This window comes from Odontomachus brunneus, unplaced genomic scaffold (assembly GCF_010583005.1).
Source record: "Odontomachus brunneus isolate Ranch 3 - 2012 unplaced genomic scaffold, Obru_v1 Obru_scaffold_123, whole genome shotgun sequence".
NCBI classification, from domain to species: domain Eukaryota; kingdom Metazoa; phylum Arthropoda; class Insecta; order Hymenoptera; family Formicidae; genus Odontomachus; species Odontomachus brunneus.
The window spans coordinates 620,036-638,484 of NW_022639573.1; the positions used below are offsets into that span (position 1 = coordinate 620,036).

Genomic DNA, 18,449 nt, shown 5'->3' on the forward strand with positions numbered 1-18,449 from the left:
TCTGTAAGACTAATTTTTAAATAACGGAAATGACACATATTAAAACCCATATAGATACTTCTCAAGATTTTTCCAGATCTAGCATAGATTCTGATTAGAATGTCCAAATTTATGCTCAAATTGATTATCTCACTATAATATCAGTTAGGAATCCCATTCTATTGTCCCAAATATGGATTCTCTGTTTAGAATAAAAATAAAAGAAATATGAAAATACGTTCTTTTTTACTGCACAATGTTAGTATACTATTAGGGTATCAAAAAGGGGACCTCATTTCTATACTAACTATTGTATATATATATATATTTATATTCAAGAATAAAAACTAAAAGTATATATATTTAAAAATTTTTAGGTATTTTACTGAATAGTAGATTATTTGGAATGTATGTTTTGTCCAATTATAATGCAAAATGAATACTAGGAAAATATTGGGTAAACTTTGGGTTTCCCAGTTAGAGACAGTCGGATATTTAAAACATTACACTTCTAACTAAAAGCCATACTTATTTTGAGGAATAAGACTGGGGGTGGTGATTAAACCTCAACATGCGTTCTATGAAGGAAAGGAAGTTTGAGTTTGGCACAAACTTTGATTTCAACTAGAAATGCTTGCGCACGTTAACATTTATGGTTTTAGGAAAACATCGATTTGGTGTCTCGTCGAACTGATAAACCCATACACGAGTCAAGGAAGCTTAAACTGTACCCCATCGAAGACTCAGAATTTTTCGATCGTCTGTGGATTAAATTCGATGCGATTCGCACGTCACAATTCGTGGCTCCCCCCGCGGCCGCGAAAATAGCGTCGTTCGTGGCAGACGGCGCCCGATATGGGTACACACACGTCTTGACACGTGGCAGGCGGGCAGACGCAGTCAGATAGCGGAAAAGGGGTTGGCAGCGGGCGCGCGCGCGCGCGTCGGGTGCTTACCAATCGAAGAGTTGAAAAGGTATCGACAGATCGACGGGCGCGCGCGGGAAACTGCCGTTACAGGACGCTTTTCGCGACAGCGCGGGCGCGCTTGTCACGCGCGCCCTTGCTCGTCGCCGAGGTTTCACACGTACGAGTTCTCCTCTCATCGACCCCCTCAACAGGTTGCGCGTTTCTCTACGGCGAGATAACGCGTCGTCGACGCTGCGTACGTCGATATCGACCTCGTGATCCCGATATGTGCCGATACCGCTCCACGTCTCGTATATTTTTCTCTCCATTCGACGACGACGACGACGATGGTGACGTCGGATACTCGTATTTCGCCATATCTCGCCATATCTCGCGGCCTATCTCGATGTAATGTCGAGAGAATCCACTGCGGTTTCCGCACCCTTCTGCCGATCTATTCTACCTATAAATAATCGCGATTCCCGCGTACGTGTATAGTCAAGCCTTGTACCTATGTGACCGTTCCCCATGACGTCAATGAAGACGGATATAGCGAGGAACATCATCTTGCTCTCACCAATTACCAAACACACATCTACCTCCTCTCTTTCCCTCTCTTTCAGCGTCCCAACAAAGCGGTGCACAGCCAACCTGCCTGCGAATTTTGCGTGCTCGAGTCGGATGATATTCGGATGATTAATAAGACGCATGACGACGGGCACGCTACCAGGACGCGCGCGCGGGAGCACATGAGCGGGTTCTCGAGGGTAATACGCCATCTATATAGGCGCGAGCCAACTCTTCCGCCGGTCCTCCCCTTTGTCCAAGTTCCTGTTTCGCTGTCGGAGTCGTCGTGGGTCAGGAGAAATCCCTCCTTCCCTGATCGGATGACAGGAGGGTCTCGAGGAACTCCTCCAGGCACAAGGACTGAACACCTGGTCGTTTAGCACAACGGCAACGGGGAGTCGCGGGAGGGAAGGGGGAGGGCACGGAGGGGCTCAAGAGGTGGCCTCGGTGGCGCGGGGCGAGGCGGTGCGGTGCGGAAGGGTAGCGGCGGGGTATTATCATGACAAAGGTGCCCCGTCGCGGTTCTTGGCCCGGGGACCCAGGTGCGTGGGACCGAAATTCGGGGGCCCGGTAGCTGCTGGAGGGCGGTACGCGCCAGTCACCCCCGCCGCGAGACGACGTCTCCCTTTCTCGTGGAGTTTCTCTCTCGTGCTCGATCTCTCGATCGGCCGGTCGATCGGCGGGGCCACGGTTCCACAGGACGAAACTTGCGCGCGCAAGGACCCGTCAAGAAAGATGGAATACCGAGAGACTGGGACTCGCGGAGGGTAGCCTGGGATCTTATTACACGAAATCCGGGATCCCGCTGGAAGACAGGATCCTCTTAGCGCTTAGGAATTCGGCGCGCAATTAGAAGGACGATTAAGGTCAATTAGGAAGACGGAGCTTGGCGTAAGATGCTTCCGTCCGTACTCGACATGGGTTTCTCTCGACACCGTGTATCGGTTCGAGGGATGCGCGAGTGCATTAAGTCGAAGTCGCTTCTTTGACTTTGACCAGCGTATGGATTCGAAATGCCAGAGGACTGATATCGAATACGACGTGGACGACGTGAACGAGGACGACGGGAGACTTGGGATATCGAGTCTGTCGTGTTCGGACGCCGATTAAATGAGAAATGTATCTCTCGTTCTCGATTTTCCAGCTACCACGAGAAACGAGAAATGGTATAACGTTCAGTAGCTGGTACTCGACCTGTTTTCGGTGCTCTTGCACGGATCTTATCAAATATTAAGGTGCATAAAGTTTAAAACAATAATTGTACGATAAATAATAATTCACTCTTCGCGTACAATGATATTTTTCTAGGACATACAGTGTAATCTGGGTCTGTCAGAATTACTTTGAATATCTTGAATTAGCAAGTTTGAATTACCATAACTTTGTTGAAAATCAATATTTTTGAAGATACGTTTTGTTTAGAGATATAGAAAAGACTTAGATGTAAGACAGTAGCATAATAAAATCAATATTTATAAACAGATATGCTCTATTTTGAAATTTTCTCGAGTTCTTTACGAGAGTTGATGAGTGATCAAATATTCGTTTTAATTGAGTACATTTGTTTAATTAATGTAATTAAAAAATTGGAGAAACTATTTCCATCATCGATTGCCTCATATCGTGAAACAATTCATGAAAGTCCATTTGGGACGCCGAATACCGGCTGCTGAACATTTTACCCTCTTAGGCAACACAAATAATGAAAATATGTCTTAACTCTCTAATGCTCACATTGTGATTCAGAAGTCACAATCCAGTTTCATCATTATTCATCTCCAATATGAATGTTGTTTCTGTCTTGATAGACAGTAAATAGTGACGTAAAAGTCACAATATGACTGCCTTTTTTAGTATGTTGGCAACAATAGTCAGTTAATATTTGTACTACTAGATTTTAGGAAAATAAAAAAATTAACTTAAATAAAAAAATTAATTTTTTAAATAAAAAATTAAAGTTACATCTCATATGTGTTGAGTGCTTTAGTTTTAAACATCCTATATACATGAAAAATTATTTAAACATGACAAATTAATTAAAGCGAGTGGTAGAAATTAATTAAAATGGGCAGTAGATAGTGCTGTCTGAGTTACTGCAATTTTAACAAGTCTCCGGTTAAATCCTAAATGAGTCGGCTCTCCGAGTCGGCCGAGTTACCTCGAGCATCAAGCATCGAGGTAAAAAGAAAGCGAGAAAAAACGAGCGGGCAGACCGAAGAGGAAATACAAGAGTCCCGATTCCTGTTCGGTCACGACGTCATGTCCAGTGTTCGTGCGACGCGTTTAAGCTGCGTTCTCAGCGTGCCCTCACACCTCCTCACGTCGTTCGTTTCCCTTTCGCGGAGCGTCGCGACACGAAAAGTCTCCCGGTCCGTGACGACGTACGCGGTGGTGGCGGCCGGCACGAAGAAACGCGTCGCCGAGGAGAGCACGGAAGGACACAGCCTCGCGGCGCGGCATACGCGGACGAGGCTTTGCGTAAGCAGGTGTGACGATGCGCAGACACGCGTCTACCAGGAAAGGTCGACCCTCGCACGAAGTCGCCGCCGCCGCCGCCGCCCGCGACACCAGGTGTTCTTTATTGCGGATTTCGTCTCGTAAGCGCGAGAGATCGCCGACGCGTTGATCTTTGTTTCGTCGCGCGAGAGGAGTGCGACCATGGTTCTGCATCGTGAACACGTGACGTCTGACGTTGTCCCTCCTTTTTTCACTTTCTACGGGTGCGCGTGCGATGAGACGACTCGCGGACGACGAAAGTAAAGGACAGAGCCGGCGATAATGTAGTCTCGCCGGAAGCGTTAGCGTTCATAAAGGGCGTCACGAATCGGGGAAAGCGGATAACGCGAAACACGAGATACACGGGGAAAAAGTCGAGTGAAAAGAAACAAGTCTCACAGGGTTGCGCAAATGTCGTTGCGTAAGCTACGATCGAGCAAGAGGCCGACAATCTGACGTGTGAAATTAAACTACGAAATGTTTTTCATCAAGCGTCAAACAAAAAGTCTAAACTTACAAGAGGACACTCTGGGATTAAGTAAGGACTATTGTTCTCCGTCATCGGGAGGCTTTCTATTATTTGATTTATCATCTTTGTGTATATTCTATATCTTATGTCGGATAGTTCAAGACATATTTATAAACACGATCACTCAGGCATTATACCGTTGTTCAAATTGATCTGAACTAGCGGTTATATTCTTTGTTCTTGGTGCGAACTTCAACATTATTGTGTGCGTTGAGTAAGATGTTTGAATTTTTATAATTCCTAAAAATTTTTTTATCTTTTATCTTTGTTTCATGGTTTGTCTAATGTTTGAAGGCAACATATATAAGATTTTTGGAATTACATCAACATTGCGTCGATTATATTATATAATTAATCTCCCCGTACTGAAGAGGGTTCGAATATAAGACCAAAACGTTTGTAAAACTAATAAATATAGTTGGACTTTTATCTGTTGCTGCTGTTGTCCGCTTTTCCATTTTTGTTCTTATTGTCCTTTAAAAATTTTTCTTAGTGATTGAATATTTAGAAGGGCTTACTTCAATATTTTGTAATTTGTATTAAATTACGAAGTTTAGTGGTTAGAATTGTCAGAATATAAAATTTAGCAATCAAGAAATTTAGTCAATAGTAAAAATGTAATGAAACTGAAACGTAGTTATGATATAAATGTTCTTTTTACTTAAAAAATCTACCTCTATAATAAAAGTAATTCTAGAAGTTCTCTGCTTGGAAGGTTAAATAATTCGGACGGTAGTCCTCGCTAATCCTAAGATCGTCTCCGTAAACTAACTTTCGAACTTGTTTTCCCTACGTGAGCAAAAAATTAAAAGAACACAAGAATCTTACCAAAATAATTAGGGTAATACATAATCGAGTTAGTTCGCGACACATAACCCTGAAATTGACTCGATTTATTTTGGCCGGTCTTTCTTCGTAGCATAATTTTTTGCGCGAGTAACGCGTGAGTAACGCGTTAAATCTCTTCGTAGCAGATGTGACAGTGATTCTACAATTTTTACAACTCCCCGTGTCCTCTTTTCCCGAATGAAAGGATCTCGACGAGTGATCTCTCCCTCTCTCCCGCTCTCCTTCTTTCTTCTCTCTGCGACCTCTCGACCTCTCGACGTGCTCGAAGACGCGAGCGACACGCGTCTGGCCGGCGAAACGGCAGCGCGAGGTTTCAGGTGGAGCCGCGGGAACGCCGGGAGCGCACCGAAGTACGGTACAAAAGGTATTTATTTTGGGTTATTGACGTCGCCAAATATTACACGAGCCGGCATTGTGTGCGCACACGGGTCCTTGATATTAGCATAGCGCGCGATGGAGCCCGGCCACACATTGTTGGTGAGCGCGTATATCGCTACGGCCCTGGGGGCGAATACCACTCATTGTGTGGGTCGTGCCCCCACGCACCGGAGGTACCACCGCCGGGGTGGCTACCCGACGGGCCGGGGAGGTAAGTTGGAAAGGCCGAAAAACGATCCGCGACACAAACCGGCTCCGACGATCGCTTGGAAATTTTCTGCTTGCGTCTCTCCGTGTTCCAACGACGTCCGTACATTACGATGCACTTTTGGCGGACTGTTAAGCTTGATCTACGATGCGTTATTTGCTTCCTGCTTCTTTTTCTTTATCTCTTTCTGGCTCACACCTTAAGCCTTAAGCCAGATAAAGACAGAAGACAAGAAACAGAACGCAAAGAGCATATTGTAGATCAGGCTTTAGGATCGTGGCATACAGAAAAACATAAACAGTAAGACGTAAGCAGTAAGCAAATTGACCAATCACAGTCGTTGATTCTTCTTATGGTCCAAGAATCAACGACTGTGATTGGTCAATTTGCTTACTGCTTACGTCTTACTGCTTGAGTTTTTCTGTGTACCACGGCCCTTAGCGGACGTATCGCACGAAAGTTGAATCATAGTCAATTATAATCATAGAAAGTTGAAGTGAATTATAAGGACGGAAAATTTCGTTAACACATTGATTACTGCGTTAAGGAGACGCTGAAGTCGATAACAAATTCGAATAATAACGCAGAAATCGTCACTTAAGACAAAGAATAATTCGTGGATTCCAAGAAATAAGGATCCAAATGTTTTTCAAAGAGTTCGGAATTCCTTTGATAGGAGAATAAGGGCCTGCATTCGTGCTGAAGCTGGTCATTTTGAACACCTTATTTAACTCGATTTAAATACCTATTTCGATTTAAATACCTATTCATGTTTATGATTGATTTAAAAAATAATGTAATCACGTTATCCTTTTTGTATTTCTTGTATTCACAGAACTGATATGTATTATTTCTTTTTATCATATTCTGCGAAAAACCACACACATGTGTAGAAATCTTTCTTCAAACTTTTCAGATATCCTTAGGTCTTTGAAGACAAATGCGAAAGTATAGCAATGTTTTTCAAAATTTTTCTGTTTGGACTATCCACACTTTCGGTATATACAAGCTGCGGAACTTTTGGATTAAGCAAATATTATGCTAATTGACAGCTTGAGATTTTACATTCAAAATTTTTCTTTTCGTTTTCGTCACATACAATGCTCCTATTTATTTTTGCACGTGCTTTCATTGCGTAAAAGCACTTATAATTCTGTACAACTAATACAACGTAAACTTTACAGAAAAATGTCAATATTCTGACGGTAAAGTTTTCAGCATCTTAATTATATACAATGGTTTAATTGACAATTAAATTATTAAAGATACGGTAAATAAATGTGAAAAAAATTCGTGACGCTTGAATAGTACAAAAGTAATATACAACATAACAAAATAATGTAGTAATAAAGTACAACAGATTAACTCTCCATCAATCATCGGATTTTTTTAATGCAATTAATTGTATTTTAATATAACTTAATGAGACGTGGTGGTACCTAGGGTTATAAATAATTAAAGACTTTTATAATTAAATTTCTATTTAGTTACTAATTAATTTTTGCAGTTGTAGTTTAAGTTAAGTTTAAATATAAACACTTTGTAGAATTGTAATTGGAGTGAAGATTAAATATAAATACTTTGTGAAATTGCAATTACAGAGAGTTGAATTTATAAGTACAAATATTTTGTGGAATTTTATTTGAAAGTAGAATCTAAATACACTTTGTGGAATTACAAGTGAAGTCAAGATTAAGTACACATACTTTTCGAAATTGTAATTAAAGTTGAGTTTAATTGTAATTAAAAAAAAAGTACTTGTGTGTCTTAAAAATCCAGTTAAATTATAACTTTTCACGATTGTAATTAAACTCGAATTCCATTACAATTCCAAAAACAAACACTAATTATTGTTTTCTACAATTACATTACAAATTTCGCAACTATTGTAATTTTACTTAACTTTTAGTAGTGTCACAGTGTTGGTGGCCATGACAGGACATTCAACATGTTAAGGAAAGCGCGGCCACGATGTTGCGTCTCAAAGGAAAACTTAAGCATCGTCGTCTCTTCGAAAATAGAGAAGTAAGAGAAAGAGAGAGAGAGAGAGAGAGAGAGAGAGAGAGAGAGAGAGAGAGAGAACGAGCGATGCGCAAAACTTCTCAAGTACCCTATGATCAGAAAGTACCGGGAATTTTTTATTTAAACGTACCGCGCATGCAGGAACCGGTTTATTTTTTTTTCTTATGTTGGTACGACCTTAAGACGCACATCTGTCAGGTTTTAGTGCCATCCAATCATTAGTGTCTGCCTGGCGTTTGTTTACATCAGTCAACTTTTTTCAATTTGTCGCATTTTACCATGGATAATGTTGTTGAACAAAGAGTTTGTTTGAAATTTTGTGTTGCGAACGAAATTTCGTGTGCCGATGCACTGAAAATGTTGCAAAAAGCATTTTGCGAATCTGCTCTATCAAAAACAAGAGCATACGAGTGGTATAAAGACTTTAAAAGTGGTCGTATAGTGGTGGAAGATTTGCCTCGTTCCGGACGTCCATCGACGTCGAACACCGATGAAAACGTGAAGAAAGTGAAAGAAATGGTGCTTGAAAATCGTCATACCAGCTTAAGAGAGATGTCTAGTGAACTTGGCATTGCATATGGAACGGCACAGCATATTGTGGTTGATGTTTTGGGTATGAGACGCGTGGCAGCCAGGCTCGTTCCGAAGGACCTGAATTTCGTGCAAAAACACCACCGAAAGACAGTTGCTGAAGAGATGATTTCTGAAGCCCAAAGCACCGTATTCACCTGATATGGCCCCGTGCGACTTTTTTTTGTTCCCCAAGTTGAAGTTGCCACTTCGTGGAAAGAGATTTCAGTCGATCGAGGAGATCAAAGAGAATGCGACGAGGGAACTAAAGGCCATCCCTTCGTCGGCCTACCAGGGATGCATGGAGGACTGGGTCAAGCGTTGGCACATGTGTGTTGCTTCAGATGGATCATATTTTGAAGGAGATAAAATAAATTTGCCTGAAATTTAACTCTATTTTGTTTTATTTAAAAATTCCCGGTACTTTCTGATCATAGGGTATATCGCCACTGATGATATTCAATGTCTCTTCGGCTAAATACGGAATCGCGAGATTGACGGACCCGTCACCAGGAAACGTCGACAGCGAGAACGGTCGGAAATCGATTGTATTGTACGGCTGACTATCGCGATTAATAGCGCGCGCAGACGGTGCGGGTCATCATCACCGCGGCTGAAATATCCGAAAACGCGCGCGCGCGCGGACATCGTGTCACGGCGTCTTATCTCCCAGAAACGTGTCGCGCTAGTTATCATCGGGTGGTGGCCGTTACGCCGATATCGTCGCAACATAGCCGAAGCGATTAATCTTAGCTGCAGCCAGGACGTGCTGGCGGTGTCCCGGAGGTTCTGCAGCCCCGTCAGGGTAATGATCCGTGGCACGCGTGATAACCCACCGCCGTTGCTCTCTTGCGTGTCCCGCAGGCTGTCCTATGGCCTTGTAACGTCCACCCGACGTATCGATGACCCGGAAACTCTGCCCCGGAATGTCGCACGTCCCTCGTGGAAATTCAACGGCGAAAAAAATTCGCACGAGCGCGCTTCGCGTCTTAGAACGCGCCGAAAGGGGAAACACGGGAGAAACACACATTCCTCGCGAGTCGCTTTCTCGGCGAATAAATGTTTTTATATAATTTTAAGAAATATTTATGTTTAAACTCGACGTCGCGCGATTACAATTCTAGAAAGTAATTAGTAGTTAGACAGGAGTTTAATCATAAAAGTATTTAATTGTTTACTACTCTAGATACTACCGCTTCTCATTATATAAAAAATATAATTAACTTTAATTTAGCACACTGGGATTATTTTTGACTCCATCTAATTTTTTACTTTGATTTGTCTATAAGTTAGTGGAATGAAGACCTTCAATTTATGCGCTAAAAAAATTATAATAAATGGAAATATGAGGTTTGAAAGTTGAGCCATTTAAAATAGCTGTCGTATAACGAAAAAGTAAAGTTTCTATAAAGTCGTTTCTGACTGCAGTATGCCAGATTAAGACTAATCAAAATGTAAAATAATGATTTTTTAGTTATATTTTCGTGTCGTGCTTTATATCTTAAATATAATATATAAAAAAAGTTTTATGTAAGTAACTTATTTATTTCTAGTTATATGACAACTTATTTATTCCTAGTTATATGAGAACAAGGTTTCTGTATCGTCATTCTAAATACGAATAAAAACAAATTCAAGTATAACTATCTTTGAAATAATTTTAATAAAATCCGTATTAAATAAACTCGTTCTACAAAAACTTAAAATTATTAATAAATAATTAATATATTAATAATTAATATATTTTCCTTAAAAGTTCAAGCATCAATAAAAGAATTCTAGAGTGTTAATTTCTTAAATATATTTTCAGGAAAGTTAGAGATTTCTTTGTAAACTCGCGTTTCTCTTTATATACACAACAAAATGAAATAGTTAAGTAAATATTTCCCAATATTTCCTTGTATAATTCTATTCTACAAACTTGAAAGTGTATTTATAATTTTTTATAAATTTTTATTAGCATTTTTATGCAATTTAGATAAGCAGGACAGAAACGATGTCATATTAAGGTATCCGAAAGATGCCTACTACGAGGGTTAATTGCACTTGAAGAGTCGGTCGTATAGTTAATAGAGAGAGAGAGAGAGAGAGAGAGAGAGAGAGAGAGAGAGAGAGAGAGAGAGAGAGAGAGAGAGAGAGAGAGAGAGAGAGAGAGAGAGAGAGAGAGAGAGAGAGAGAGAGAGAGAGAGAGAGAGAGAGAGAGAGCTGATAAAACGAAATCAAAGGCACATGTCTATCTCTATATCGTTGAATTATACCGTATTATTATATTACTTTATATATATTATTTTGCATATTATTTTATTATATTATATAAGCGCGTCATAACTTATATTTATTAATCAGATTTTTAGTAATTGAATCATCAGATAAACTGTTGTATATAATTGATGCGGCAATTAATGTATTGACGAGGTTTTTCATCCTTGTGATGTCACTTTCGTTATATGTTTATACTTATAAAAGCAAGAGAGAGAGAGACACGCACAGGAGATGATGTTCGGATGCAGTTCGGGGGAAATTGATCGATTGTTTCGCAGGATTTGGCACTGAGAACCAGTCGCGTCATACGCGATGATCCGGTACTCGAGCGGGCCGACTGGTTTGGCGAGTATTGAAATAGACTGCCCTCCCGGAGACACGAACTCGGAGGCTACCACTTTAAAATATAATGATCTACTGGGTGTTTGCGGCGGAAAGATATTGTAGTTTGAAAGTCCATAAAAGTTCGCCGCGCACGCGCTCGCCCAATGTGACAAATTAAACTATCGATTGATCCGTCTCGTTAATCCTCCATTTCAATCGTCGTATCAATTTTCGCTTTGAGCGTCGCATCGAATCCTCCCCCGATTCCCGATTTAATGACGCCCGAAAATTTGCAGTCCGTCGCTTTCACGATATCGGAAATATCGGGCATATCCTCTTCTGTTGAGGACGCGACTGCAACTCGCGTGAATCTCGCAAAAACGCGAAATTACGGTCTAACGGAGCACCCCGTATACGACGTCGTGAGAGCGCAGCCGGTCACGTCCCGGCCGCGTGAAATCAATGTTTCATAAGCACAGTTAACAGAACCGACCGCCATGTACACCGTGACCAATGTACATCTTGATTTAGTAGGTCCGGTGGACGACGCGTTTAGGTAGCCTCGTTTGGTCGTTGAAGGTAGGCTTAGGGTGAATACGTTGGTCGCCCGGTTGCTTCTCTGCTGCTCCACGAGCTGTCTCGTTAGCAGCCAGACGTGAACGGGCGAGCCATGTCAGATGAGGGGAGGGCAGACGGGAGGTAGAGAGGTAGGTAGGTAGATAGGTAGGTAGGTAGGTTACAAGAGGGAGGATGTCTAATAAAGCAATTCCGTTATGGTGCTCGGCGTAATATGAGAAGCTATCCGCCCTCGTTGAATGCGAGATTTTTATGTCGTTACCTGTCCGCCACCCCGGGGAGGAGACGACGGCAGAAACAGCGCGAGGAGAACGCGGGAGAACGAACGGACGAACGACGCGCGGACCGAGAGGAGCGCGTTCACCCGCGTCGTAAAGTAATACTCCCTGGTCTTCCGGTAGTTTCCGAGTCGAAAGGTTACCGGGACGTCGTCCTGTCAAAAGGCCGAGCTCGAGGAAACCGTCGTAAAACGATCGACGCGGATATTTTGAGAAAGTGCATTCGTGGCCGAGTAGAAAAATTCCCAGAAAAAACTGGCCAGAAACTAGGCCAGTCTTCACTGACTCGAATTTATCAGACAGTAACTAAGCCAAAAACTAGGCAATAAAAATGGTAAGAAAATGCTATACAGTTCCTGTTTAGTAAAAACTTGGAAAACATTGGCCGGAATATCTCTCAACTAGTTAATGGCCAGAAACTAGGCAAGAAAAAATAGTGATTAAAAATAAAGATACAAGCATCTTAATAATCAATCTTAGTCTTTATATGAAAGGATTCTACCTTCTGAAACACGAGTTTATTTCTTTATACTAAATAATAAAATATAATATTTTGTAATTTAGAACTGAGCAATAAAAATTATTTGATAAAATTTTGTATGAGAGAATAAAGTTGAACTAGAAACTGCCAAGAAACTAGTTTTACTGTCCGGGCTGTTAGCAAAGCAAGTGACGCCAAACTGGCCAGAAACTAGCCAGCAACCAGAATTCCTGGCTTGTTACTGGCTAGAAACTTGTAAATCTTCTACTCGGGATTTCGGGGGTAAGATTGGCTGCGGCTTAGGTGAGATACTTCTCGGAGTGCGAACGATTTTCGGATAAATAAATAAATATGTATGTGCATGTAGAGCAAACTTGGCTGTCTTTCGCAACTTCCCGAGTCTTCGGCCGAGTGAAGTTCGCGACAATGGCGACCTGTATAACTTCATTAAACGCGCGCGACCATTCGTCAAGGCGAACGGCATCCGCGACGCCTCTGGACTCTCAACGAGCGAATTAGGGAGATTTACGAGCCTAGGAACGTGACCGCCGGCGCGTCTGCCTCGGAATAGACTGTATCCACTTTTCGGCTTGACCCTTACGCCTCTCATTGCGACTCTGTCGCTTGATCCGAACGACCCGATTCGTGAGATGACGACGAGACGATGAGGAAGAGATTTTACGGGGATGATATACATCCACGGCACGGCGGAATGTCTTCGCGGGACCGTTTCTCTTGCTCCCATTAAGAAAACCCCTAAGCCGAGTTAGGGCCGATCGCGGCTGAATGGAAAGCATCGTTTCGCCGCGTGTCGATAGTCCTCAAATCATGTTCCCGGGGGCTAACGTCCGTTTCCCTGTCCGCGTTCCGACGTTTCGCAGACACGACGTGTTTACGATCACCGGAGCCGCTGGTACACGCGGACCCACGCGTTTTCTCGACAAAGAGCGTACGCAAAAGCCGAGGAACCGTCGGCGCGACGAGACGGGGCGAGCGCGCGGGGACGAGAAAAGGAAGAAAAGGCGGCCGGGGTAGAACTCATTGTTTTTAACCAGTCCTGGTGGGAGGAGACCGCAAGGGAGTTCTCACAGGGAGTCGGAGCCGTGCTCGACCGGAAGCCGGTGTCGCCGCACACACCAGTCCGTGCGGTACTCTCTCGAGTACTCGCAGGGCCCCCGGAGTAATCGTCGTGCTCGGGAGAGAGCTCGTTCCAATCTCTCTTTTTTCTCTCTCTCTCTCTCTCTCTCTCTCTTTCTCTCTCTCACGGCATAAACGCCGCGGGAGTCCGCAACAGGATTCTCTAGTTTGCACACCGACACGCGCGCGCACGCACGCATACGCGCGTGTGCACGAGCGCGCGTCGCTTATAAATCATTAGCAGGGCGAGCGATTAGTCCTTGCGGATGGGGTTGCAGAGGGGGCGGGTAGCATCGCTCGTGGTGCTGGCGGCGATGCGTGGCACCCGGTGGTATACACTCGGGCGCAAGGGCGGCGACGGCAGGGAGGGGGTGGGAATGATTATTGCCGCGGCACATAGGTCGGTTAGGGGGAAAATTATTAGTAGCCCCTGATTGGAGCTACTTCCCTTCGACCAAGAGGGTTCTAATGTACTAACGAGTGCCTCCATATCGACCGAGCCATCCGAAAAGATTTATACCGCGATCCACCACCCTCTTTTTCCGATATGTGTTTGTCCGTCTGCCTGTCTCTCTGCTGTGTGCGCATGTATGTGTGTATACCCGCAACGTTTACGTAACGTGACGCGCGGATGCGTGGACGTCGGATTTCCTTCGAGCGAGGCATCGCGCCAGGGCGCGTCGTGCTTGATCTGCTGATTTGATGAAGAGAGAGAGTGAGAGAGAGAGAGAGAGAGAGAGAGAGAGAGAGAGAGAGAGATTCACTGGAGGCGAAGGAGGACGTCGCTCAGAGTAGTAACAGACGACGTCAATTATTGATTTAATGCAGAAAATAGCTCTAAGCTATAATTTGTGTAAAGTGAAACGTCCAGTAGCTCTGCCTGTTTACGCAGCACTTTTTTTAGCAGGACTTTATAAAATATTAAAATGTAGGAATTTTAAAAAGAGTAATTAATAAATAATTTATAAATCCCCACACAGACTCCTTAATATTTGCTAAAATCCACACAGAACAGAACACAGAAGTGTCGATAACCGGCGAGCGCCAGCTATCGGACGTTTTCTCTATTTTATTTACTCTCGAAATCTATTAGAACCAATTTGATTTTCCGAGTTTCTTTCTGGAGCAGAGTTTAAATTAAGTGTAAGAACCAACACCTTGTAGTTTCTATTATTTCTTTCGTAGAAATTTATATCAAATAACATCGAGAAATTGATTTTTCTTTCCTCAAAACTAAATTGACCTTGTAATTTAATTGACGCTTTACCGACGAATAAGCCTTAACGTCTCTAACACGTTTACATCAGTATACATTACAAAATATAGCTCAAGCCTTTCAGCTTAGACGACTCAAAGTAATCGAAAGCGAAGCGGTCGTAAGAAGAAATCAATTTCCCGATGAGCGAACTGGAAGGCGCGTCTCGAACTTACCCCCGAATTTACCCGACTGTTGATTACCATTATCAACCCCTGGCGGCTCGTTTCTCCGGCGTGTATTCGCTATGCCACTCGAACGGTGGCTGAACAACGTCGCGACATAATCAAATTATTTACACTATACGTGCCCGCGCCTCAGCCATCGACGGAGAATAAAATTTCGTCACGGATACGTCATGAATATTCCCGCGTCGGGACGCTGCGGATCGTCCGCATCGAGGGTCGCCGGTCGTCCCCCATCCCCCTCCCCCGCTCTGTTCCACGAAAATTGTGCACTCTTGCAGTCAGGGGATGATATTCTAACTATCCCACAGAGGCGAGGCATTGGGGCACCGTGACGCGCGCGACCATCCCGCGCCGAGGATCATCCTTCCTCACGAAGGGGATGGTCTCCTCGTTCGTGCGCTTGCCGCTCGTGTGTTTCTCCGTCTCTTGCCGATCCCCCGCCGATCGGCAATATGCCGCGCTCGGCTCGCGGCATATGCTCGGCTCGCTTCCACCCCTACGCGCGGTTAATCCGATTTATCATGTACGCGCGGCGCGTGTACGAGTATCGAGATTTTATCGCCCGGCGCCGATATATCGGCGCCGCCAAGGGTGGATTAAGTCTCGCACCCCGAGTCTCTCGAGAGGGTCGCCGCGAATTAACGGGCTTGTTTCGCGCGACGTATTTGCTCGCTGCGGATGTCGGGAAAACCGGTAAGTTACCGAGAGAGTGTCCTTCCGTACGACATCCACGACAACTGACTCTTCGGCGGACGAGAGAATAAAATTAAGTAAAATTAAGTAGAATAAAATCTCCCTGAAATATAAAGAGATAAGCTGACCTGTTTAGTAATTAAATACCATTTAGTGAATTGACAATTTATTTATTATAATATCATAATATGTGGCGCATTTTATAGTTCAGGTGAGTGATGACTCGGGATGACCAGGAATGACTCGTAGGTTATGTGATTACGTCAAGGAAAAGTGCGTCGCAAAAGGTTAATTTGGCATCGTCTAATCAAGTATTGCAGTTTGGTGCTTAAGTGTTTATTTCAGCCTGATCTGTAATGTGCTCTTCGCTTCCTGTTCCTTATTCTTTATCTTTTTCTAACTAAGGGCTTGAGGTTTCAATTAGAAAAGGATAAAGAGAAAGAAACAGGAAGCAAAGAGCACATCAAGTTTTACTTTACAGATCATCTTAGATGATTATCACAATATGTAAGACAGTCGATGAAGAACACTTTACTGTTCTTTTCAACTAGTATGCAACTAGAATGAGAGGATTAAGGCTTATAAGAATTATTCGCAAACGTTAGTGCGAAATTAAATTTATACTGTGTGACGATAATAATGTTTGACGCGGTGTCAAACGCAGTCTGACCACTTATTCCGGCTCATTGTACATAAAATCCTTTATCTCAATTATTATTAACTACTGATATTCACACACATACACATACATTTCTCATTCCACTTAATTATACATTTTTATTCTTTTTAAGTATTGCGAAAAATTAAATGCTCTTTTTTTTATAGTTCTTCTCATATTTCTCTTTCTCTCATTAATGAATGCCATATGAACACTCATAAGGGATGTAATCCTTACAAATTGACACGTAAAGCTGTTGCCAAATTTACGCACACCTGTCTATCCGGGTTAAAGCGTCGGACGCGCGAGGATGGAGAAAAATTGACGCGTTTTACATTTCTCGCATTTGTGTCGGCTGATACACGTACGCGAAAAAAAAACAATTAGCGAATTAGTAAATTTTAATGTCAATGGTCGTGATGTTTCAGTGGCTTGTTGATTATTTTAACAATTCGTCGGGGGAACTCTCAACGCGGGCCCAATATTTTTTTACTCGGCAGTGAAATTCTCCCGACACGTGCAATTTAATCTCATCTCGCATTCAAAGCTTTAAATGCTCAAGGGAATAAAATCGCCAAATATGCTCTCCGTGGCGACCGCGGATTAGCGAATGAAAAGGCGGTGCGCTACGCACCGCGCTGTTACGATATTCGTGTGATTATTAAATTATATACCGACCGGTTCTTTCCGGCGGATCATCGTATGGAAAAGTGGTTCCGCGAGCGATTCAATGACGTTTCAGCGTGGCGACAGCCACAACCCCTCTGCACACCGTCACTGCACAAATACAACTACAGATTCACTTAGCACCAGTTAACACGGATAGAGAGAAAGAGAGAGAAAGGCTCCCTTTCTCTCTTACGCTAACTGTTTATTCTCTTCTTCTCGTACCCTCTTGTTCTCTCGTGAAACGTACTTTGCGTCACCATGTGGCTTACCCGACCCTAAACTCGAGAAGGAGGGACACACCCCCTGTCACCGATTCACGCCCCACCGTGTACGTTTACATTGTCATATACGGGCATTGTGTAATCGCCAAGTCCCTTTCAATTTTCGAGCCGTTCCTTGACCAGAGATCATCCGCTAATTGAACGAAATCGCCGTGGGCTGTCGCCTACGCCGCGGCAAGAAAATCGTCGACGGAGGTAACTTGAGAACCAAATGATGCGCGAACACGAAGAGAGACCGATACCGTCGTCGATTAAACCGTTTCTTATTCTCTCGTCTTATGACTGATTTTCTCTTGGAAGAGTATGCGCGCCTTTTCAACAGCAATGGAGGATGACCTCTCTACACAAGCTGACAAAGAGAAAGAGAGACAGAGAGATACGGGTTATTTCAATTCCCGCGTGACTCGTAGGAGTCAAAGGGCGACGGAGTTCTCTCTGTCGTTCATGTAGGCGTCAATCACACACCGCGCATATATTTACGAGAATCGCGCTCCAGGGCGTCCCTACCCCATGTCTACTAGCTCGACTAGCGTGTGACGTCTACCAGGCTCGGAAACACACCCCCAAGAAGAGAGAGAGAGAGAGAGAAGAGGAGAGGAGAAGAGAAGAGAGGAGTCTTCCTAATGCCTAGCTACCTACCTACGTACCTACCAAGCCCACCACCCTCTGGCCCGTTTCTCGCTCTACGCGCGGTTGATGTTGGTTAAATAATAGCTCCCGGGGGAGGGCACGACGTGTCAGCCGCCTTGACAGCGCGTGACGTTTCGTACGCGCGGAATATACCCTACGATAACCTGGCGACTTGGTCCCCCCTCCGCCCCTTCGACCGACACTCGATTCCTGCCAACGTACAAAAGGATATCGTAGGTATCGCGCGAACCGGATACGTATGCGTCGCAGTAGGAGCTGTCGATTCGCAGCCACTTGGGTCGATCGATCGATCGTTTGTCTGTTCCAATTGATGAGTTAAACAGTACTAAGACGAGAGAAAGAAATCAGATACACGTGACGTTGTTCCAGATAGATACGTTTTTTCTTTTTTCTCAGGTAATAGTGACGAAGTTAATAGTACGTAGTAATTAATTTTCACAATTAATTGTCTCATCTCTGCTCTGCGCCTTATACTTCGGCAACCCTTACA

At 43.6% G+C, this 18,449-nt stretch overlaps 1 protein-coding gene across 1 annotated transcript; it reads left to right on the top strand.

The window, feature by feature from the left end:
- The first annotated feature begins 8,293 nt into the window (after window positions 1-8,293).
- On the top strand, window positions 8,294-9,069 carry LOC116849669 (protein GVQW3-like). The gene is made up of 2 exons (XM_032827039.1): window positions 8,294-8,656; window positions 8,944-9,069. The coding sequence occupies exons 1-2, from the start codon at window positions 8,294-8,296 to the stop codon at window positions 9,067-9,069; spliced, it is 489 nt and encodes a 162-aa protein (XP_032682930.1).
- Window positions 9,070-18,449: the final 9,380 nt, after the last annotated feature.

Bases quoted from the DNA above. Each gene is read 5' to 3' on its own strand.
- LOC116849669 (XM_032827039.1), top strand. From the start codon at position 8,294: ATGTTGCAAAAAGCATTTTGCGAATCTGCTCTATCAAAAACAAGAGCA. The intron at 8,657-8,943 runs GTATTCACCTGA...TTCTGATCATAG, and splicing joins TTTCTGAAGCCCAAAGCACC to GGTATATCGCCACTGATGAT.